The 23202-nt window shown below is 42.0% G+C and overlaps 1 protein-coding gene across 1 annotated transcript in view; it reads left to right on the top strand.

Moving 5' to 3' along the window:
• Positions 1-23202, top strand: part of SH3RF3 (SH3 domain containing ring finger 3) — a 394220-nt gene that overhangs the window by 311638 nt on the left and 59380 nt on the right. Inside the window, exons 5-6 of the mRNA XM_054701331.1 lie at positions 7217-7299; positions 17111-17281. Coding sequence (XP_054557306.1) covers positions 7217-7299; positions 17111-17281 — 254 coding nt within the window. The remainder of the gene's footprint in view (positions 1-7216; positions 7300-17110; positions 17282-23202) is intronic.

Here is a 23202-nt window from a genome sequence, read left to right as displayed (position 1 = left end):
TTTGCACAATGTATGCATTTTCATTTTGATTATATTCCCCATACAATTCCCACCCCCCCTTATTTTGACCCTAATCCCTCCACTCCTCCCACCTACCCATGTAGTGTGTCTCTGGTTTATAGTTGCTTGTTGATTTTGATATTTACTTTATTATAATTAGTCTTTTTCCTGGTCCCTCATTTAGGTTTTCTAAATTCCTGCTACGAGTGAGACCATCTGGGATTTTTCTTTTTCTTTCTGGCTTATTTCGCTGAGTGTGATCCCTTCCCGCTCCATCATGTTGCTGCAAATTGCATGAGTTTATCTTTTTTTTTTTTTGATTGCTGAGTAATATTCCCTGGTGTATATATGCCACATCTTGTTGATGCAGTCATCTATATTAGGGAATTTGGTTGTTTCCATAGCTTAGCTATTGTAAACAGTGCTGCTATAAACATAGGGGTGCAAGTGCCCTTTTGAATTAATGTTTCTGTGTCCTTTGGGTAAATACCTAGGAGTGGAATTGCTGGATCATATGGGAGCTTTTTCATTAGTAGGTTGAGGAATCTCCATACAGATTTCCATAATGGTTGGACCATTTTGCACTCCCACCAGCAGTGCAGGAGAGTTCCTTTTTCTCCACATCCTCGCCAACATTTGTTGTTGCTAGTTTTTTTTTTAAATTTGGCATTCTCACTGGTGTAAGATGGTTCTCATTGTAGTTTTGATTTGCATTTACCTGATTACAAGTGATGTTAAACATTTTTCATATACCTGTTGGTCAATTGCATTTCCTCTTTGGAGAAATAGAAGTTCCTTTTTAGCTCTTCTCCCCATTTTTTGACTAGATTATTTTCTTTGTTTTTTGTTGAGTTGCTTCAGCTCTTTGTAGATTTTTGTGATCAATCCTTTATCATTAGTGTTGTGTGCAAAAATGTTCTCCCAGTTGGTGGAGTTTCTGCTTGCTTTAGTTATTGTCTCTTTTGCTATGTGAAGCTTTTTAATTTGATGTAGTCCCAACTGTTTATCTTTGCCTTCACTATCACTGCTTTGTGTGATTTGTCTGTAAAGATGTTTTTGAGGTGCATGTCATGTAGTGTTTCGCCTATATTTCCTTCTATATATTTTATGGTTTCAGGTCTTATGTCTAGTTCTTTAATCCATTTTGAGTTGGTTTTTGTGCCTGGTGTGAAGTAGTAGTCAATCTTCAATATTTTGCATGTAGCAACCCAGTTTTCCCAGCACCATTTATTGAACAAACTTTCTTTGCTCCATTGTATGTTCTTTCTTCCTTTGTCAAAGATTAGTTGACTGTAATTCTGTGGGTTTATTTCTGGATTTTCTATTCACTTCCATTGGCCCCTACGTCTGTTCTTGTTCTAATACCATGCAGTTTTGATGATTATGGCTTTGTAGTAGAGTTTGAAGTCTGGGAGTGTGATGCCTCCATTCCCTTCTTTTTTTTTTTTTTTTTTTTTTTTTTTTTTTCAGGAGAGCTTTGGCTATTCAGGGTTTTTGGTGGCTCCATATGAATTTCATCAATATTCATTCTATTTCTTTGAAGAATGTCATTGAAATTTTTATTGGAATGGCATTGAATTTGTAAATTGTTTTCGGTAGGATGCCATTTTGATAATGTTAATTCATCCAATCCATGAGCAGGGGATGTCTTTCCATTTCTTTGTGTCTTCTTCAATTTATTTTAACAGTGTTTTATAGTTTTCTTTGTATAGGTCCTTTACCTCTTTTGTTAGGTTTATCCCCAAGTATTTGATTTTTGTTTTGTTTCAATCATAAAGGGATGGTTTTCTTGTTATCTTCTTCAGATTTATTGTTTGTGTATAGGAAGGCTACTGATTTTTGCATGTTGATTTTGTATCCTTCTACTTTATTAAACTGATTGATTAGTTTCATTAGTTTTTCTGTTGAGATTTTTGGGGTTTTCTATGTATATATTATCATATTATCTGTGAATAGTGAGTGACTTCTTCCTTCCCTATCTGGATTCCTTGTATGTCTCTCTCTTGTCTTATTGCTCTGGCTAGGACTTTCAGTATTATATTGAAAAGCAGTGATGAGAGTGGGCATCCTTGTCTTGTTCCAGTTTTTAATGGAAATGCTTTCAGCCTTTCACCATTGAGAATGATATTGACTATGGGCTTGTCATATATGGCCTTATGATGTTGAGGTATGTTCCTTGTATCCCGAGAGTTGCAAGGGCCTATATCATAAATGGGTGTTGTACTTTGTCGAGAGCTTTCTCAGCATCTATTGATATTATCATATGTTTTTTATATTTCTTTTTGTTGATGTGTTGAATTACATGGATTGATTTTCAGATGTTGAACCATCCTTGTGTCCCTGGAATAAATCCTACTTGGTTGTGGAGAATTATCTTGTGGATACCTTGTTGGATTCTGTTAGCTAATTTTTTTTCAGTAATTTTTTTTTTTTTTACAGATTTATTTATTTACTTATACAAGAACCAGGGTACAGGCCACATGCTTAGGAGCGGGTGAGAATTCACCAGAGACAGAGTGGGGAACAGAACAGGCAGACTAACGAAATACACTGCTGAGGGTACCAGCTGGCGAGACAGGAGAGGTCTGCCATGCCATGTGGGGCCCTTGCTGGCCAGCTGGGATCAAACCAGCGCTGCAGAGGCTTTGGCCAGCTTCACAGTGCTGCACTCAAATGCCTGTGCCACCAGGGGATGCCCCTGTTAGCTAAAATTTTATTGAGGATTTTTGCATCAGTGTTCATTAGGGAGATTGGCCTGTAGTTTTCTTTTTTTGTGTTGCCCTTGTTCGGTTTTGGTATTAGAGTAATGTTGGCTTCATGAGCGTGTTTGGTATTATCCCTTCCTTCTCAATTTTTTGAAAGAGCTTGTGAAGGATAGGCAGTAGTTTTTTTTGGAATGTTTGGTAGAATTCATTTGTAAATCCATCTGGTCCTGGGCTTTTGTTTTTGGGGAGGGTTTTGATTACCATTACAATTTCACTGCTTGTAATTGGTCTGTTTAGGTGTTCTATTTCTTCTTTATCTAGCTTTGGGCGAGTGTAGAGTTGTAGGAATTTGTCCATCTCTTCTAGATTGTTGAACTTGTTTCCATATAACTGTTCATAGTAGTTTCTGATTATTCTTTTGATTTCTGCTATGTCCGTTGTGATTTCTCCTCTTTCATTTGTGATCCTATTTATTTGTGCTTTCTCCCGTTTTTCCTTTGTGAGCCTGGCTAGGGGTTTGTCTAGTTTAGTTTTTCGAAGAACCAACTTTTGGTTTCATTGATCTTTTGGATTGTTTTTTTAGGTTCGATTTCATTATTTTCTCCTTTGATTTTTATTATTTCTTTTCTTCTACTGGTTTTAAGGTTTTTTTTTTGTTGTTCTTTTTCTAGTTCTTTGAGCTGTGCGATTAGGTTGTTTCTTTGAGTTCTTTCTTGTTTCTTGATGTGAGCCTGTATCACTATATATTTTCCTCTTATCACTGTTTTTGCTGCATTCCATACATTTAGGAAATTGGTGTCCTCCTTGTCATTCAACTCAAAGTATTTTTTAATTTCTTCTTTGATCTCCTCATTAGTCCAGCGGTCTTCTGTTAGTGTGGGTTTCAGTCGCCATGAAGTAGGAGAGTTCCTTGCCTTCTTTTTATGGTTTATTTGTAGTTTGATGCCTTCATGGTCAGAGAAGATGGTTGGTATTATTTCAATCTTGGTGTATCTGTTGATGTTTGTCTTGGGTCCCAGTATGTGATTGATCCTGGAGAATTATCCATGTGCACTGAGAAAAATGTGTACTCAGATTTTTTGGGGTTTAGTGTTCTATAGATGTCTGTTAAGTCCTTGAGCTCTAGATCCTCATTTAGAGCTTTAATGTCCTTACTTATTTTTTGTCTTGTTGATCTACCCATTGTTGATAGTGGTGTGTTGAAGTCTCCTACTACGTATGTGTTTTCTCTGATGTCTGTTTTCAGAGATGATAATAGTTGTCTGATATATTTTGGTGCTCCTTCTTTAGGTGAGTATATGTTAATGTGTGTAATATCTTCCTAAAGTATTGTCCCCTTGATCATAATTTAGTGACCATCAGGGTCTCTTTTAACCTTTTTGAGTTTGAAATCTGTTTATCTGATGTAAGTATAGCTTTCCTGCCTACTTTTTTGTTTGTAGGATTGTTTTTCATCATTTTACTTTCAGCCTATTTTTATGTTTTGCAGTTAAGTGAGTTTCCCGGATACAGCAAAAGGTGGGGTTTGTTTCTTAATCCAGCCTGCGACTCTGGGTCTTTTTATTGAAGAGTTTAGTCCATTTACATTTAGTGTTAATATTGATATGTTAGCATCCATATTTGCCATTTTGTTTGTCTTTTCTCTGGTTTTATTTACTTATTTTTTTAATAATTTTTTTGGGTCTTATTTCTTTCTTATTCATCCCTCTGTTGGTTCTGGTTTTAGAACTCCTTGTAGTAATTTTTGGAGTGGGGGTTTAGTCATAATGAAATTCTGGAGTTTCTGTTTGTTTGGGAAGATCCTTATTCTTTCTTCATAGAGGAAGGAAAGCTTTGTGGGATTGAGGATTCTTGGTTGGCATTTGTTGTCTTGGAGTCTGTTGACTCTGTCCCTCCACTCTCTCCTTGCCTATAGTGTTTCTTCAGAGAAGTCTGATGTCAGCTTGATTGGTTTTCCTTTGTATGTTATCTGTTTCTTCCCTCTTATCAGCTTCATTATTTTTCCCTTGTCTTGGATTCCTGTGAGCTTTATTATAATTTTGTGTCTTGCTGTATTTTTCCTTTCATCATGGAAGTTTGGTGTTCTTCTTGCTTCTTGAATGTCTATTTTCAGCTCCTTCTTCATGTTTGGGAAGTTCTCTTCAGTTATCTCTTTGAATATTTTCTCTGTTCCTATGTTTCTCTTCTCCCTTCCAGGATTCCTATTACTCTTATATTTCCTTTCCTCATGGAGTCAGATAGTTCCCGAAGTCTTTCTTCATTCTTTTTCCTTTATACTTCTCTTTCCTTTTCTGTTTTGGTTTTTTTTTTATTTCTGTGTCTTCAAGAGTACTTATTTGTTCTTCCATTTCATCTATTCTGCTTTCACTGCTTTTCCCAGAGCTCTTTAGCTCCTCATTTAATCTTTTGCTCTCCTGCATTCTTTCTCTTCCCTCTTTAGGGACTAATTTCATTCTTCTGATTATTGATTATTTTTCCCATATCATTTTTGACATCTTTCAGTTTTTTACTCATGGCAATTTTAAATTCTACTCCTGGAAGGCTCAACAGTTTTCAAAGTCACTGATGTTGCAAACTGGTGGGTGATTTTCTTTTTGTAGTGTGTCTTTTCCCTGAGGACTTGCTTGGTTGCTTGTAGTTTTTCTTCTCCCTGCTGCTTGTTTTCTAATTTGTCCTATGCATTGGGACACTGTGTCACTGGTACTGGCTGGCATCTTTTTGGTGGGCTCTTTCTGGGATGTCAGAAACTGGTGGTCCAATCAAGTCAAAAACTATTATGCCAGAATTCCAGTAGGGCTGTGGTACTATGAATATGTTAGTGGTCACTGGTCACTGTCACAGAATATCTCCTCCTTCTGTATTTGTTTAATTTCAAGGTGGGTCTTGTGGTCACACAAACTGCCATGCAGTGGCAGGATCACTCGCTGGGCTCCAAATTTCTGTATCCCCCTCTGGGCTCCAACTGGTGGCCAGATGGTACCTGGCTTGTAGGAGCTTTTCAGTTCACCTCTGGCTGTGGGGGCAGCCCTTTCCGAGATCCATGCAGTCTAGTTGGGTTCCACCAGTCGCTAAAGGTCCCTGATCAAAAATGGCGAGTGTGAGTGTGCTTCCTAGCTCCCGTGTTCTGCCCTGGTGGCAACTAGATCACCCTCTGGGCTCTGACTGGTGGCCAGAGGGAGCCTTGGTTGTGGGGGCTTTTCAGCTCACCTCTGGCTGTTGGGGCAGCCCTTTCCCAGCTCCATGTAGTCTAGGTGTGTTCCTCTGGACTCAACAGTCCCTGATCTAAAATGGCGAGTTGGAAGGGTGCTTCACTGAACATACTATCTGCCTTGGTGCTGCACCTGCCCTCCTGCTTCCATCTAATACATGGGGCTATTGACTCTGCTCAGCAACGTCCTGATGGTTGGGCTTGTTATAAGCATTGACTACAGTAGGAAATGCTGTGGCACCTGCCCCTCCTTGGCCCATGTCTGCTGCTAAGCAAGTTGATGGAGCTGCCAGCCTGTCTCAGCCACATGTAGCAGCATCTTTTGGCCAGTGCAGGTTGGCTGCTGGCGTGCTGTGGAAACGGGATGCACTTCTCAGGTGTGGAACTGGGATGTGTGTCTAAAGCATGGCATTGGCACTGCTATGTGGCAGGGGTAGGTGAAGTGGTGAAATTCTCACCCAATAAGATCTAGCAGGTTAGGTGAGTTCTATTGGCCACTATCCTGCCAGGGCTGGTATTATCAAGGTTATGAGAGGCTGCCAATAGAGAGCACACCAGTGTTTTTAACCCAGGGGCTGTCCCTAAAGCTTCCTGCCTCTCAGCTAGATGTTGAAAGAATGGTAACTGAGTTTTTTTTCACCCATGATTTAGGTTCTTTTCAGACCAGTGTTACTGTGCTGCATCCTAGGTCACATGAATCTGATTGCATGGCCCTCCAGGGCATGTTCTCTGTTTCTGCAGTTCTCTAGATCCTTGATTCTTTTGGACACATTTCCCACTGATTAAAGCTGGGGTCAGGGACTTGTCTCTGCTGATTGGGACTGAAGGGTTTGGGGAGCCTAAATCAGGGCACCACCCTCCCTCCATTCCCTAGGGAAAAGCCCCACACCTTTGGGATCCTCCAGATCATAAGTTGCCACATCCTGGGTGGGTTTTCTTCCTTGGTGAAACATATCTGCCTCTTGATGCTGTCCTTTTATCCTTTGCTGTGGAAATTCTATCCAGTTTTCAGGTCTTTGTACATTGTTTCATATACAGTTGTAGATTTTTATGTCCATGGGAAGTGATTTTCTGAGCTGCTCTAAGAGAACCCTTGACAGCTGCTTTGCAGATAGGCAGCACTGGCAGCCAGTTATTTCCAATGGCTGAGGAGCTGTTATCAACAACCCCAAAATTCTTGAGGCCAGGGATCAGGTAGCAGAGGGGAGACAGTTGCCTCTGGGCTCTGTCCATACTTGGCCTCCTCTTCCTCAGGGCAGGACCCTCTGTCAACTCACCGCTCTCTCCTCTTGTCTGTTTCCAGGACTCCTTCTCCTCAGCCGGACCCGCCCCTGCAGCCGAACAGCAGAGCACCACAGCTCCCAAAGTCCAGCTGCCTCTCAACGTGTGAGCTGCCATTTATATTTTTGGGATCCCACACATTCATATATCCCTCCGATCCCTGCTAATATATAAATGTTTGGTTTCTATAGGTTTTCTAATTTGTGACTAGCTGGTCAGTTTAGTTATATCCAAGAATATTGCTGAGTGGAGAGTGGAGAAAAGAAAAGTTTAGTGGATTATTTTAACATGCATTATTAAAAGCAGAGAGAATATTCAAAATGTTTGACAACACAGGCACTAGCCATTCAGGACAGGAAAAAGTCCTGGCACTGAAGGGCCCTGGAGGCCACTGGAAGGTTGGGGGTGGCGTGTCTGGGGGCAGAGTGTGACCAGAGAAGTGGGTGGTCTTGGGGACGTGGGCCAGGAGTAAATTACCAACTTCTCAAAAGTAGCTTGATATTTTAACAACCATGACTGCCATAGCAGCTGTACATCATCCCCAGATACAACCAGTTGAATCATTGCTAGGAAGTGAGATGCTTATCTTGTTTAGAAAATGAGTTCTTGTCAAATTACAGCTCTTGAAAGACATGATGTTTTAAAATTCCCCATTTAAATAGTGTATGGAAGCAGACTGCTTTCTATAATAGTTTTACTTGGCAATGAGTTCAGTCACTTGAGTGAACATTTTAAGATGGAGATATGAATTTAACCAGCAATATGGTGATATAGAAAGTTTCAGAGATCCAATGTGGATCAGAGGGACACATAGTACCTATGTTTTTGCTGAAAAGAATATATTCCCAGCAAAAAAAAAAAAAAAAATACCTTTTAAAAAAACAACTCGCCAGGCTCCAGAAAGTTTCCTAGAAGTTGCTTCACTATACTGGTACTTGCTCATCTTCTTTTTTAAGCCAGATCTAAATGTTTCCCTTTACCTGGTGGCAGATAGGAATGGCATGCCATCTCCGGCCTGCTTGCTCTGCTGTGATCAGGTCGTTTTCACCGTCCAATGAAAACAAGGAAGTTAAGACTCACCTTCTCTACCTATCTTCCTGAGGAACACAAAGATTAGTAAACTACCTTCTATATGTCTTCAGGCTGAGATTTAAGCTCTCCCCAACACTGGACAGAGGATGCAATTTTCTGACAATATGTCCTGGGTGTGTTCCAATGACTTCCATGTATACCCGGAGCCAAGGGGCACATGAGAAAAGGAGCATGGTGATGGCCTTGCTCTTCTGGAGATACTGGATGCAGGATCCTATCCCTGAGGAAGTATACCTGCACCCTCAGGAGACCCTTGGCCCCTAATGTACAGTTGACTTGAATAACATGGGGATTAAGGATGTGATGCTCCCTCACAGTTGGACATCCAGCTGTAACTATTGATTCCCTGAAAACTGCAGTATACACAGGGGAATGCATTCAGGACTCCCTTCCTCCACAGTTGCTCAAATCCACAGATGCTTGAGTATCTTACATGTAGCCAACTGTATCTGTGAGCTCAGCATCTGAGGATTCAGCCCATCAACATCTGTAGTTAGATGTTGAACCTGTGGATGCAGAACCCATGGATATGGCCAGTCAACTAATATTTATTGAGGAGTCTCCATGTATGAATGGATGTAAGCATTTCAAACTTGTGTTGTTCAAGCGTCAGCTGTGATTCCTCAAATGAGAGTCAGGACATAGTGAGTTAAAGGACTAGGCCCAGTGTGTCATTGTGGGTCCCAGTGTAGCTGAACACCTGCTATACCAGCACGCAGACTGTTTCCTTGTTTAATGAAAGCCAGCACCTTGACCTCCTGGAGCAGAGGACTCTTAGAGTCAGCTCAAAGCCCCCAGATCATATGTGGTCAGTCAGATGCCCATGAAGGCTGTGTTGTCCTTGAGACCCAAATGGCAATATGGCCTAAGAAAATCATGCTGCAAGAGTTGTAAATATATTCTGGAGGCCTCCACTAAGCATAAACCTGCCATAGTAGAAAGACCTTTTAACTTCCCCCCAACTATGGAGGGACAAATTTCTCTCCCCACCCCAGCTCTGCCATATGGACAAGTCCATTGGGTTGAGATCGTCATTTGGGCAATGTGAGAGAGATTTATGTTCCTTCAAAGGGGAAGCATTTTGGCAAGAATATGCCCACTGGTCATGGGACACCTGTGCAGCAGGTGGTAGTGGGAAGCATAACTGTGATTGGCAAAATTTGGTTAAATGCGTGCATCCTTGGCTGTTTATATGATTAACAAGCACCACAGCAGCTGATCTCATAGACATGATAGCACTATGCAAGGTCCAGTTTGACAACATTGCCTTTGAAATCCCATTTTTTTGTTTTATTCCTAGGGAAGAAAAGATCACATTGACTTCATCATTGTGTCAAGTAAGGGATTAGCCTGCCTTGCCTTTTCCTTAGCTCCAAGAAGTTAGTGATCCCATGTGACAGGTATTTGGGGTAGGAGTACGGTCTCTTTGTTTCATTGTTCTTCCCAATACGGTACCAGTAGTTCAAAAGTCTGATGTTCAGAAGTCTGAGATCGCATGTGAGAAGTGCTGCCTTCACCAAAGTAACTATAATAACAAGTGTGCTGCTGCTAGAGGGGGTCTGCAAACTGCAATGGCCTTGAAGCTCCAAGAGTGCCTGACAAGGCTAAGTGAAAGTGGGTAATGGAATGACTCCAACAGACCCCAGTTCTACAATCCCCATTATATGTGGTCTGACTTCTGTGGATCAAGTCACATGCCTTGAAACATGAGTCCACGTGGTCAAAGACCTAATCTCTCAGTTGAGCCGCTGGTACCGGGGTGTTGTAGCTTTCCATGGGCTCTGACTCCTCAGGGTTCAGTGGCCTTGAAATACAGCTTACCCAGTCAGTGGATGGAGAACACCACTCATCTCAGACTCCAGGATGTTGCGCCCACTCTTTCAATTTCCAAGGTGTTGGAAAGCCATCTGATGTCCATTACCTAGTGCTCAACTTGCTCTGACACCTCCTGTGCCCTCTGCCAAGGAGTGACATTGCTGGGGAGGAGGAAGAGCAGGCACACTTCCAGTCAGCTGCTGCTCCAAGCTACTGAAAGCACCTCTAGCAAGTTTCCATGTGAGGCTGATGCTGCCCATCCAGGACCACCCCAAAGGTCACTGCACAGTAACTTCTACTGGTGTTCCCCAGGAGCTGAGTATGGGAGGGATGCCCACCTGTCCTGGCCTTGCAGTCGCACTACCCCAGCTCCTCCTTTTTATGAGCTCCTGAGTTTGATTGCAGCTAGAAGAACTTCAAATGAACTAGGGCTGGCTGCCTGTGGTTCCTGAGCAATAGGACCACTGGGAGCATTGACACAGGGGCAGTCCACTCCATGACCATCAACAGCTCCCCAAATGTTCCTTCATACTTTCCCTCTGAGCAACTGCAGCATCCCTTCCCCTCACACCTCCTCAGCACGGCTGGCACTCCCTTTGGGAGCACTTGCGGCCTTGAAGGCATTGGCAGTGCACCTCTCAGACCCCATGCATGCTGTATAGGCCCTGATATAGCACCATTGTCCTATGAAACTGGGGCTACTGGGACAGGTCAGTGTGTGTGACTCCCCTCCATCTGGTGCCACCTCACTGCCACCTGGGGGACACCAGTAAGCCAGCATGTTTCTGGCAGCCAGAGAGCAGAAGCAGAACTCTTCTTGGAAGAGTTCTTCTGGAAACAATTCTTATACTTATTTTAAAAGAATTACAAGCAAGTCATCATGGAGAAGAGGCAGGGTGTGAAATCAACAAAGCCTCTAAAATACTTTAATTTTCCCCCTGATTATAGAGTGGAGGTGAACTCTGTGAACAATTAAAAGCAAGCAAAGCTCTTGCTGTAGGAGTGAGCAAGTAGCACAGTGACCATGGTGATCGATGGTTTTCTGAAGCTATGTGTGAGAGCGCATCAATTGAGTGTCCCAGCTGCCAGGCATCCAGTCTGTATTCCATCCTTCCTGGGGGTTAGATGTCTACTGCTTACACACACTGTCAGTCCCCTGGCAGGGCCTCTTCTGCCTAGAGGGGCGTGTTTTCCTGATTTCCTTATAGAGGCTGCAGGGTGATGGGAAACAAGGCTCTGAACCAAATTCTCCTCCTCTTGTCTTAAATAAGACATCATTAATAACAAACCTCAGAAGAGTCTGGCCTTGGGGGGCAGCCCTGTCCTACTTGGGTCATAGATACCTCTCAGAGGCCTCAGTGGAGGCCTCCATGAAGTTGTCAGGCCTTTTGAAGCAAATGAAAGTTCTCTCGAGATGTGAGCTCTGTGAATCATAAAACTGAAAACCGTGCATGAGTGCCTCTTCTCCCTAGCTCCCCCAGGCCTGTGCACTTGTGCTACTCTTGGCCCTGTTGACTTGGTGAGGACCAGCCAGCCACTCTGTGGGTACCATCTGCTCTCCCAGAGAATATCAGCACCCACAGTTCTGGCAGGGCATGTTCCAAGGTAATGGGTGAAATGAGAGTAAGCAGGTGACCCTGCATGACTGTCACCTAGAATCTAGAGAGAAGGGACCAGGCTTGCGGCTCAGTGGTAGGCAGAAGAGCTGCCTCGTCCTCCAGGCATGTACTATTCAACCAGCACTCTTTCTTGAATGTAGATGCAGAGTGGCACAATCCTCACCACAAGCTCAGCTCCAGCACCAGCACTTCCCAGCTTTGCAAATTCCCCGTGTAGAAAAACATTCCTGTACATCCATCTGCTTTGGGTTTCCCTGAGAAGGGGAACCAATGGAAAAATAAGACAAGGGTGGATGCAGGGAGTTTTCAAGGTGGTCAGGTTTATTTACATTTCAGCTTCCCCAGCAACTCACATTAGTGGTTGAACTTGAAATATTAGAACCAGAGGATGGATTCTTTATGTACAGAGCAAATTTAAAATAAAGATGAATGTAGTGAAGTGCATCTGTGCCCTGCTGCAGTCAACAGTGTGTGCCCACATGGGCAACAGGTAGGCATCCAGGTCCAGATGGAGACCTCTCCCTGGGTCAGCCTCAGCATGTACTCGCAGACCCACCTAAGGGTACCCTACTCAGAAATGGCTTATCTCCAGCGCACGATGTAAACACAGATTTTCAATCTTTTTGAGCCTCAATTTCCTGAATTGTGCAGTGGGGAGATAAAGAATGCAGCCCCAAGTCCATGTGGCTCTTAGGCAAGGTTGTCAGGTGGCAAATATTAATTTCTCTCCTCAACCCAAGGTGCACACCTGTGCTGGGGGTAGACCCCCTACATGACTGTCCGTGTGGCCCCCACACAGCAACTCCTTACAACTTTTTGACTCTGATGACTTCAAGACCTGTGCTTTGAGGAATTGGGGAAGGGTGTGTTTTCCTGGGAAGAATGGTTTCCTTGGAAATGACTCCTGCCCTCACTGCTTGTTAGCACTGCAGGAGTGCCTGGCTTCCAGATAAATATTCATATCTGATGTTGTAAAAGAATGGCAGCTTTCCACTTTAAGAATCTAGACTTCCTATGGGAACAGGCATGATATAAATCCAAATTTGTCTCCTTTGCAAACTAAATGATAATTTTCTTTTCAGTACATCCTGTGCCAAAGGATATGACCCTGGCAAGTGGGTTGGTGACCTCTCTGTGGCAATAGAAGTTGAGCAAACTGGATGTTTACCCAGGTTCAACTCTAGGTTGCCTATTTCCCTGCCTTTATTTTAATAAAAGTAGACATTTGAAATACTTCTTTCACTTAAGGGTCTTAATCCAGATGATTTGAGGCTCACATCTAAAGAATCTACATTTTTATTTTAATGGGGAAGGATGGACTACACCCCTATACCTATAATGCTGAGAATGGAACCCCAAAATCCTTGCCCCGTTAAATGGTATGGGGATCCTAAAATGTTGAGCACAAATTAACCTACTCATTCTCAAAAGATAGTTAACATTCAGTTTGTAATCGCTGCTCCCCCGGGACCACAGGCATGACTGTCAAAGAATTCAGATGGTTTGTGGAGTATTTACTGCGGTTGCTAACACTTGCTTTATTTTTAAATCTGGAGTGTGAATTACCGGCTGTGAAAGATGGTTATGGACACAAGGCTCATCCTGCTCAGATCCCACAAGTGTGGCAAGAAGTGGGGGAGCAGAGAGAGGAAGAGAAAGAAATTTGCAGTTGTCAACACAGTACTCTCTTTGAATGAGTTGGCCTGTCTTGAAAGGTAGCTAAAGAGAAGTGTGCCCCATTCAGCTCGGGTGGCTCAGAGAGAAGATGGGGGGCATATGTGAGGCCCATGAAACTTGGTTTCCTCTTGCTCCTGGGGATCAAATAACATGACTAGCAGGACACAGGCTATAACTGGGCCACAGCCCCTTTAACAGTAGGCCCCACTGTGCATCGGGAACAAAACGTGATTGCTAGGTCAGGGCTGTTACACACGCGCGCACATGCACACGCACACAAACCCCAAGGAGCGAGCTTAGTATTCAGTTGTTGGACACTCTATATTCACCAGCCACAGAATCAAAAAGATTATTCTTACATCGATGATGAGACAGAATGAGGCACTTAAGCCAGATTTATGCTTCAATTATATTTATATTTCCCTGAGAACAAGTCCAAAAAGTCCTGCATCATTTTTATCAATTCATAAGCTTCCCATGAATGGATCTTGCCCATCTTTTTTCTTTTTCTCTTCTTTTCATCCTTCCTTTGCCTAGGTCAAGCTGTGAGAGTAAGCTCCTTGCTCCCCCATGGGGCAGCCCTGAAGAGTTAAAATCGGTGGTGCACATGCATTTTTTTCAAAATTAAAAAAAATTATTTATGCATACGAGAACTGGGGTACAGGCCAGGGGTATGTGTGTTGGGGGGGTGAGAGGATTCACCAGAGACAGAGTGGAGAACAGAACAAGCAGATCAACTGAAATACACTGCTGAGGGGAGCAGCGGGAGAGTCAGGAGAGGTCTGCTGCGCCATGTGGATAGATTCCTGGCCAGGGATCGAACTCCTGCTGCAGTGGCTGCAGCTAGCTTCATAGGTTGCATCTTAACCCCTTGTGCCACCAGGGAGACCCTGCATATGCATTGTTATGTGGCTTTGACCACTTGTGGTAATTCTCTCTCTTTTTTTTTAAAGATTTATTTATTTATTTATACAAGCACTGGATACAGTCAGAAGTATGGGAAGGTGAGAGAATTCACCAGAGCCAGAGCGGGAAGCAGAGCAGGCAGACTGATGAAATACACTGTTGAGAGGAGCAGTGGGTGGCAGGAGAGGTATGCGTGCCATGTGGGACCCTCGCCCGGGGATCGAACCGGCGGTGCAGAGGCTACAGCCAGATTGGCAACCCAGCACTTAACTGCTGCGCCACCGGGTAATTGTGGTAATTCTTCTGTCGCCATTAGAGAGCTCCCAGAGTGCATCACATGTGAAAACAGAAAAACCATACCCATGTCCTCTTTGTCACCTGATTCTTGCATGGAAACATGAATCCTCCTGCCCATGACAAGAGTGGGTTCTCTCCATAATGGCTTCATGTAGCCTCCCCAAGGTCCAGGTTTCTTGCTAATTGTCAGTGTTTATCTCTTCATATAGGGAAAGAGATAAAAGGGTCAGCCACCCTTTCACCCACAGGATGGTCCCTTAAGGAAGAGGATCATGGGAGGGAAACCTGTAAACAAAGGAAATAAATGAGGCAAGGCCTTCTTTGAATAATGGCAGAGGGGTTTGCAGAGCATAGGATTAGAAGGTTGGGAAAGGGTGGTAGGTATTGTCTTATTTTATTTTAGGGTCAAGAAATCTTTTTCTCTATAGGAGTCTCACTGTGTTCTATCATATTCCTAACTAGGCCTCTTAGGCCTAGGAAGCCTACATTCACTTTTTAACCCAGCAAACCCTGTCCCACTTTGTATTCAACTACTAAGAAAACCTCTCGCAGGGTCAGGAGGGTGTTCTAGCATCCCTTGATCCCTAGAGGCCTGCTGCTTGTCAATCCATGTGAGCCCATGACCCTGGGAAGGGGTGAATTTCCTATCAAGTAGTCAATCCTGGGTGGAGATCTAGTAGGTGACGCATCGTTGAAATCCATCTTTGGCCCCTTATTAAGCTGAAGCCCCCGCCAACTTTGCTGATTGAATATTGTGAGCCTGATATAGTTATTTCCATCAGTTCAAAACTATCCACCCCTCAAATCCCCAAAGTAACAAAGCACTTTGCAAGTCTCACTCAATTATTTTTGTTTTCAAGTTGTGTCGATTTACCAGTACTTTATTTTACATAGCTGTTTAATTTTGAGAATATGACTTCACACCTCCAGTTGTGGACACGCATCACTCACCTTCCACCAATTTTCCAGTGCCACAACTCTATTAACCCCTGCCTGCCCTGCCCTGCTCTGCCCTGCCCTGCCCTGCCCTCCCATACCCTCTCCACTCCTCTCTCCTCCCATCCTGTCTGGTAACAGGTATATTTTTCATAGAGCCTAAGGATCATTCTTCTTGTTTTCCCTGTTTTCTTTGGTTATTTATATTCTGCAAATGAGTGAGACCATCCATTAACCATCATTTTTGACTTATTCTGTTTACCCTTCAAGATCCATCCATTTTGTCCCAAAAGCACACTTTCACCTTTTTCATAGGTGTGTGATAAAGCATTTAGCTTATATCCCACAATTTCTTTATCTAGTTGTCTGTCAATGTACATCTAGGTTGACTATTATGAACTTGCTTAGTTCACTCTTGTTTTTCCCTAAAGTTCCTTCTTGCCCAGACTTTAGATAGTCTGGAGGATAGAAAAGAATTGGTGGGGTCCGGGCCTCCCCTGGTGGCACAGGCAGTTGAGCGCCATACTATGAAGCTGTCTATAGCCTCTGCAGTGCCGGTTCAATCCTGGCCAGCAGGTGGGGGTACCACATGGCGCAGCAGACCTCTCCTGTCTCGCCCGCTGCTCCCTTCAGCAGTGTATTTTGTCATTCTGCCTGTTCTGTTCCCCGCTCTGTCTCCTGTGAATCCTCTCACCCTCCCAAGCATCTGGACTGTACCCTGGTTCTTGTATAAATAAAATAAATCTTTAAAAAAAGAAAAGAAATGGTGGGGTCCAAAGGGCTGTCTCCCACAATGTATTCTGACACATCCCCCCATGGTCTTGGAAAGGTCAGGGAACCTCCACAGACATGTCAGATAGGAAGATGACACTGTGTACCTGCTGCCCAGTTCATACAGGGCTGACTGTGAGTTCTGGGATCCAAGAGAGAGCTCTGTCCCTTCCCTGGAATACCGCCTAGAACTGGTCATCTCCTTGTCCCCCATCATATTGTTGGGGACTGTGACAACAGAGAATCCTTGGTGTCTCTTAAGAAAAGAATTTCACGATGCAGAGTGAATCCAGCAGCAAAGTTTATCAGGAAGCGATGGAACAGAGCACTGGAGGAGCAGTGGCAGTCTCAGGAAAGTGAGAGCTGCCCTGAGCAGTAAAACAGGAGGGTGTGTTGTTTTTTTTGTTGTTGTTGTTCTTGTTGGGGATGTTCTTTATTATGCATACTTTGCTTGCATCACTCCTCCTGAGTCCTAGACTAATTGGAACTCCTCACTCCCTCTGTTTTGGGTCTAGGGGAAACTAATTAAAAGATAGTCCTTCCAGACTTGCCAGGCCTTATCTGGTCCTTGAAACAAAGTGTTAGTCCAGCTGGACTGCAGAAAAGCAGCTGTTCTCCTCTGAAGGAGTGTGTGAGCCCTTTTCTAGCCCTAACAATCTCATGAGTTCATTGTGAAAAGTAGGTCAGATGTGGATTGGATCCATTCACAGATGAGATCACTTGTTTCTGGATGACTCTAGGTGGCCCTGTGCCTACCCCCACCAGCCATATACTGAATCTTGGTCCTGTCCTTCTGCCCACAGGTACCTGGCACTCTATGCCTACAAGCCCCAGAAGAATGATGAGCTGGAGCTGCGCAAGGGAGAAATGTACCGAGTCCTTGAGAAATGTCAGGATGGCTGGTTCAAGGGCATGTCCCTGAGGACTGGGCTCTCTGGGGTGTTCCCAGGAAACTACGTGACGCCAGTCTCCAGGTGAGGCCACCTTCACTGCCTGGGTGAGGAAAGCAACTGTCCTTACTACTGAAGTTCGCGCTATGGTCTGGACACCCCAGATCACAGTCCAGAGGCAGCCCAGGTAGTCCTACCTGCAGGCCTGGGTTCTTTGAGCTCAGACATCCCCTTGCTACCTAGTGGGGATAAATGAGACCTCAAGTGAGAGAGAGTGTGGTTGCACCACATGAGTGCCAGGACACGCATGTGTTATCATACCACTGCTACACATGAAACGTACACATATGCATGTTTACAGAGAAAAAGTGATATATTCCCCAAGTTAACAATTATTCAGTGGTAACTTTGTGGATATATAAAAACTTTCTTCCCTGTTCTTTTCTGTATTTTACAAATTTGTTATTGTGAAATAGAACTGGTAATTCTAAAAATTCGCAAAAGAGGCAATCCAAAATTGTCTTAGAATTTTCCACTGAGATGAGGGGGCTTTGCTTGATTTTGTTTCAGATAATGTCACTTGCAGAAACTCCTTATGGGTGTTAACACTGCAGGACACACAAATAGACTGAAGACATGTTCCTTGGGTTTCTGCCCTCTATTTTTTTTTTAATTTCATGTATTTTTTACATCATTTTTCATTTTTGGACAATGTATGCATTTTCATCTTGATTATATTTATTTTATTTATTTATGCATGCAAGAACAGGCCAGAGGTGCAGGGAGTAGAGGATTCACCGGATATTGAGTGGGGGTCCAAACAGGTGGATCCACTGAAATACACTGCTGAGGGAAGCAGTGGGTGAGACAGGAGAGGTCTGCTGTGCCATGTGGGTTAGCTCCCTGGCTGGGGATTGAACTCATGCAGCAGTGGCTACAGGCAGCTTGATAGTGCTGAGACTTAACCCCTTTGCCACCAGGGAGGCCCTTTTGCCCTCTTTTTTTTTTTTAAATGAACACATTTACTTATATATGAATTCAGACTTAGTCATAAAATACAGTTTCATATATATATATATATATATATATATTTAAATTGACATATGTATCAAATATGAAGAAATAAGTTGAAAGAGAGAATAAGTTACTAAGTTGAAAACCCTGCAAGTATTCTGTCCTCAAACTCCATTATCACTAAACTTTGAAGAGTGTATTTTGGAAGTGTTTTTTCCCAATTATTATTATTTTATCTCCTGCACTACTGGTGGGAGTGCAAAATGGTCCAACCACTATTGAGATGTGTGTGGAAATTCCTCAATCTGCTAAAAATGGAGCTTCCATATGATCCAGCACTTCCACTCCTAGGTATTTACCCAAAGGACACATAAACAATAATTCAAAAGGGCACCTGCACCCCTATGTTTATAGCAGCACTATTTTTTTTAATAATAAATTTTATTTTTATATTCCCCCATACAATTGCAAACCCCCCATTCTGACCCCAAACCATCCCCTCCCGCCCCCCACCTCCCAAAAAGTGTCTCTGGTTCATAGTTTTTTGTTGATTTTGATTTTCACTTTCTTGTAGTTATTCATTTTCCTGGTCCCTTTTTTAAGTTTTCTAGATTCCTGCTATGAGTGAGACCATCCGGTATTTTTCTTTTTCTTTTTGGCTTATTTTGCTGAGCATGATCCCTTCCAGCGCCATCCATGTTGCTGCAAATTGCATGTGTTTATCTTTTTTGAAGGCTGAGTAATATTCCATGGTATATATGTACCACATCTTCTTGATCCAGTCATCTATTTTTGGGCATCTGGGCTGTTTCCAAAGCTTAGCTATTGTAAATAGTGCTGCTATAAATATAGGGGTGCAGGTGCTCTTTGGAATGGATGTTTCTGTGTCCTTTGGGTAAATACCTAGGAGTGGAATTGCTGGATCATATGGAAGCTCTATGTTTAGTAGGTCCAGAAATCTCCACACAGCTCTCCATAGTGGTTGGACCAGTTTGCACTCCCACCAACAGTGTAGAAGAATTCCTTTTTCTCCACAACCTCGCCAAAATTTGCTGTTGCTAGTTTTTTTAATAAGTGCCATTCTCACTGGTGTAAGATGGTATCTCATGGTAGTTTTGATTTGCATTTCCTTGATTACAAGTGATGTTGAACATTTTTTCATATGCCTGTTGGCCATTTGCATTTCCTCTTCAGAGAAGTTTCTTTTTAGCTCTTCTGCCCATTTTTTGACTGGATTATTTTATTTGTTGTTGCTGAGTCTCATCAGCAATTTGCAGATTTTTGTGATCAGTCCTTTATCATTAGTGTTGTGTGCAAAAATGTTCTCCCAGTTGGTGGGGTTTCTCTTTGTTTTTGTTATTGTCTCTTTTGCTGTGCAGAAGCTCTTTAATTTGATGTAGTCCCAGCTGTTTATCTTTGCCTTCACTATCACTGCTTTGGGTGATGTGTTGGTAAAGATGTCTTTGATATGCACATCACGTAGTGTTTCACCTATATTTCCTTCTATGTATTTTATGGTTTCAGGTCTTATGTCTAGTTCTTTAATCCATTTTGAGTTGATTTTTGTGTATGGTGTGAGGTAGTGGTCAAGCTTCATTCTTTTTCATGTAGCAACCCAGTTTTCCCAGCACCATTCATTGAACAAACTTTCTTTGCTCCATTGCATAGTCTTTGCTCCTTTGTCAAAGATTAGTTGACCATAAATCTGTGGGTTTATTTCTGGATTTTCTATTCGATTCCATTGGTCTGTATGTCTGTTCTTGTTCCAATACCATGCAGTTTTGATGATTATGGCTTTGTAGTATAGTTTGAAGTCTGGGAGTGTGATGCCTCCATTTCCTTCCTTTTTTTTCAGTAGAGCTTTGGCTATTCTGGGTTTTTTGTGATTCCATATGAATTTCATCAATAATTGTTCTATTTCTTTGAAGAATGTCATTGAAATTTTGATTGGAATAGCATTGAATCTGTATATTGCTTTTGGTAGGATGGCCATTTTAATAATGTTTATTCTTCCAAGCCATGAGCAGGGGATGTCTTTCCATTTCTTTGTGTCTTCTTCTATTTCTTTTAACGGTGTTCTATAGTTTTTTTTGTATAGGTCCTTTACCTCTTTTGTTAGATTTATTCCCAAATACTTGATTTTTTTTTGTTTCGATAATAAAAGGGATTTTTTTTTGATTTCTTCTTCTTCAGATTTATTGTTTGTGTATAGGAAGGCTACTCACTTTTGCGTGTTGATTTTGTGTCCTGCCACTTTACTGAATTGATTGATGAGTTGAATTAGTTTTTCTGTGGAGTTTTTGGGGTTCTCTATGTATATTATCATATCATCTGCAAATAGTGATAGTTTGATTTCTTCTTTTTTGTATTTGGATTCCTTGTATGTCTTTCTCTTGTCTTATTGCTCTGGCTAGGACATCCAGTATTATATTGAATTGGTCTGTTTAGGTGTTCTATTTCTTCTTTATCTAGCTTTGGGTGATTGTAGAGTTGTAGGAATTTGTCTATCTCCTCTAGATTGTTGAACTTGTTTCCATATTACTCTTCATAGTAGTTACTGATTATTCTTTTGGTTTCTGCTGTGTCCATTGTGATTTCCCCTCTTTCATTTATGATCCTATTTATTTGTGCTTTCTCCCTTTTTTCCTTTGTGAGCCTGGCTAGGGGTTTGTCTATTTTATTGATTTTTTTCAAAGAACCAGCTCTTGGTTTCATTGATCTTTTGGATTGTTTTTTTAGTTTCAATTTCATTTATTTCTGCTTTGGTTTTTATTATTTCTTTTCTTCTATTGGTTTTGGGGTTTTTTTTGTTGTTCTTTTTCTAGATCTCTGAGCTTCGAGATTAGGTTGTTTCTTTGAGTTCTTTCTTGTTTTTTGATGTGAGCTTCTATTGCTATATATTTTCCTCTTATTACTGCTTTTGCTGCATCCCATACATTTAGGATATTGGTGTCCTCCTTGTCATTCAATTCAAAGAATTTTTTAATTTCTTCTTTGATCTCCTTGTTAGTCCAGTGGTCTTCCAGTAGTGTGGTTTTTAATCTCCATGAGGTAGGATAGTTCCTTGCCTTCTTTTTATGGTTTATTTCTAGTTTTATGCCTTCGTGGTCAGAAAATATGGTTGGTATGATTTCAATCTTGGTGTATCTGTTGATGTTTGTCTTGTGCCCCAGTATGTGATCAATCCTGGAGAATGATCCATGTGCGCTTGAGAAAAATGTGTACTCCGTTTTTTTTGGGTTCACTGTTCTATAGATGTCTGTTAAGCCCAAATGCTCTAGGTCCTTATTTAGAGCTTTAGTTTCTTTACTTATTTTTTTTGTCTTATTGATCTATCCATTGTTGATAGTGGTGTGTTGAAGTCTCCCACTACGTATGTGTTTTCTCTGATGTCTGTTTTCAGAGAGGACAACGGTTGTCTGATATATTTTGGTGCTCCTTCGTTGGGTGAGTTTATGTTAATGAGTGTTATTTCTTCTTGAAGTATTGTCCCCTTGATCATAATGTAGTGACCATTGGGGTCTCTTTTTATTTTTTTGAGTTTGAAGTCTGTTTTATCTGATATAAGTAGAGCTGTTCCTGTTTTCTTTTTGGTCCATTTGCTTGTAGGATTGTTTTCCATCCTTTAACTTTGAGCCTATTTTTATCTTTTGTAGCTAAATGTGTTTCCTGGAGACATCAAAAGGTTGGGTTTGTTTCTTAATCCAGGCTGCAACTCTGTGTCTTTTTATTGAAGAGTTTAGTCCATTTATATTTAGAGTTAATATTGATATGTTAGCATCTGTATTTGCCATTGTGTTTGTCTTTCCTTTGATTTTATTTATTTATTCTTTTAATAACTTTTTTTTTTTTTTGGTCTTCGTTCGTTGTTATTCGTCCCTCTGAGGTTCTGGCTTTAGGATTCCTTGTAGTATTTTTTGGAGTGGGGGTTTAGTTGTAATGAAATTACGGAGTTTCTCTTTGTCTGGGAAGGTCCTTATTCTTTCTTCATAGAGGAAGGAGAGCTTTGCGGGATAGAGTATTCTTGGTTGGCATCTGTTTTCTTGGAGTCTGTTGACTGTGCCCCTCCACTCTCTCCTTGCCCGTAGTGTTTCTTCAGAGAAGTCTGATGTCAGCCTGATTGGTTTTCCTTTGAATGTTATCTGTTTCATCCCTCTTGTCAGCTTCATTATTTTTTCCTTGTCCTGGATTCTTGGGAGCTTTACTATTATGTGTCTTACTGTATTTTTCCTTTCGTCGTGGAAGTTTGGTGTTCTTCTTGCTTCTTGTATATCAATTTTCAGCTCCTTCTTCGCGTTTGGGAAGTTCTCTTCAATTATCTCCTGGAATATTTTCTCTGTTCCTACATCTCTCTCCTCTCCTTCTAGAATTCCTATAACTCTTATATTTCCTTTCCTCATGGAGTCAGATAGTTCCCGAAGTCTTTCTTCGTTCTTTTTCCTTCGTACTTCTCTTTCTTTTTCTGTTTTGGTTCTTTTTATTTCTGTGTCTTCAAGAGTACTTATTCGTTCTTCCATTTCATCTATTCTGCTTTCCTTGCTTTTCCCGGAGTTCTTTAGTTCCTCCATTAATTCTTTGATCTCCTGCATTCCTTTTACTTCCCTCTTTAGGAACTGAATTTCATTCTTCTGACCATTGTTTTCCCTCTTTAGGGACTCGATTTCCTTCTTCTGATCATGTTTCCCTTTATGACTTCTGTCACTTTTTTAATCATGGCAATTTTAAATTCTCTTTCGGGAAGGCTCAGAAGTTCTTCCAAGTTACTGTCGTTGCAATCTGGGCGGTGGTTTTCTCTTCGTGGTGTGCTTCTTTCCTGAGGAGTTGTTAGGTTGAGTGTGGTTCTTCTACTCCCTACTGTCTGTTTTCTAATTTGTCGTATGCATTGGGACACTGTGTTGCTCGGACTGGCCGTCATCTTGGGTGAACTTCTCCGCTCCCCTCTGGCTCCTCCAGGAGCCATCTCTGGCTTCTGGGGGAGCTTTCTGCTGTTT

The sequence above is a fragment of the Talpa occidentalis genome, unplaced genomic scaffold (assembly GCF_014898055.3).
Source record: "Talpa occidentalis isolate TD23 unplaced genomic scaffold, MPIMG_talOcc4v2.1 talOcc4.5, whole genome shotgun sequence".
Taxonomy (NCBI): Eukaryota; Metazoa; Chordata; class Mammalia; order Eulipotyphla; family Talpidae; genus Talpa; species Talpa occidentalis.
The sequence above is the reverse complement of the archived record's forward strand: the minus strand, read 5'-3'. Positions and strand labels throughout refer to the sequence as shown.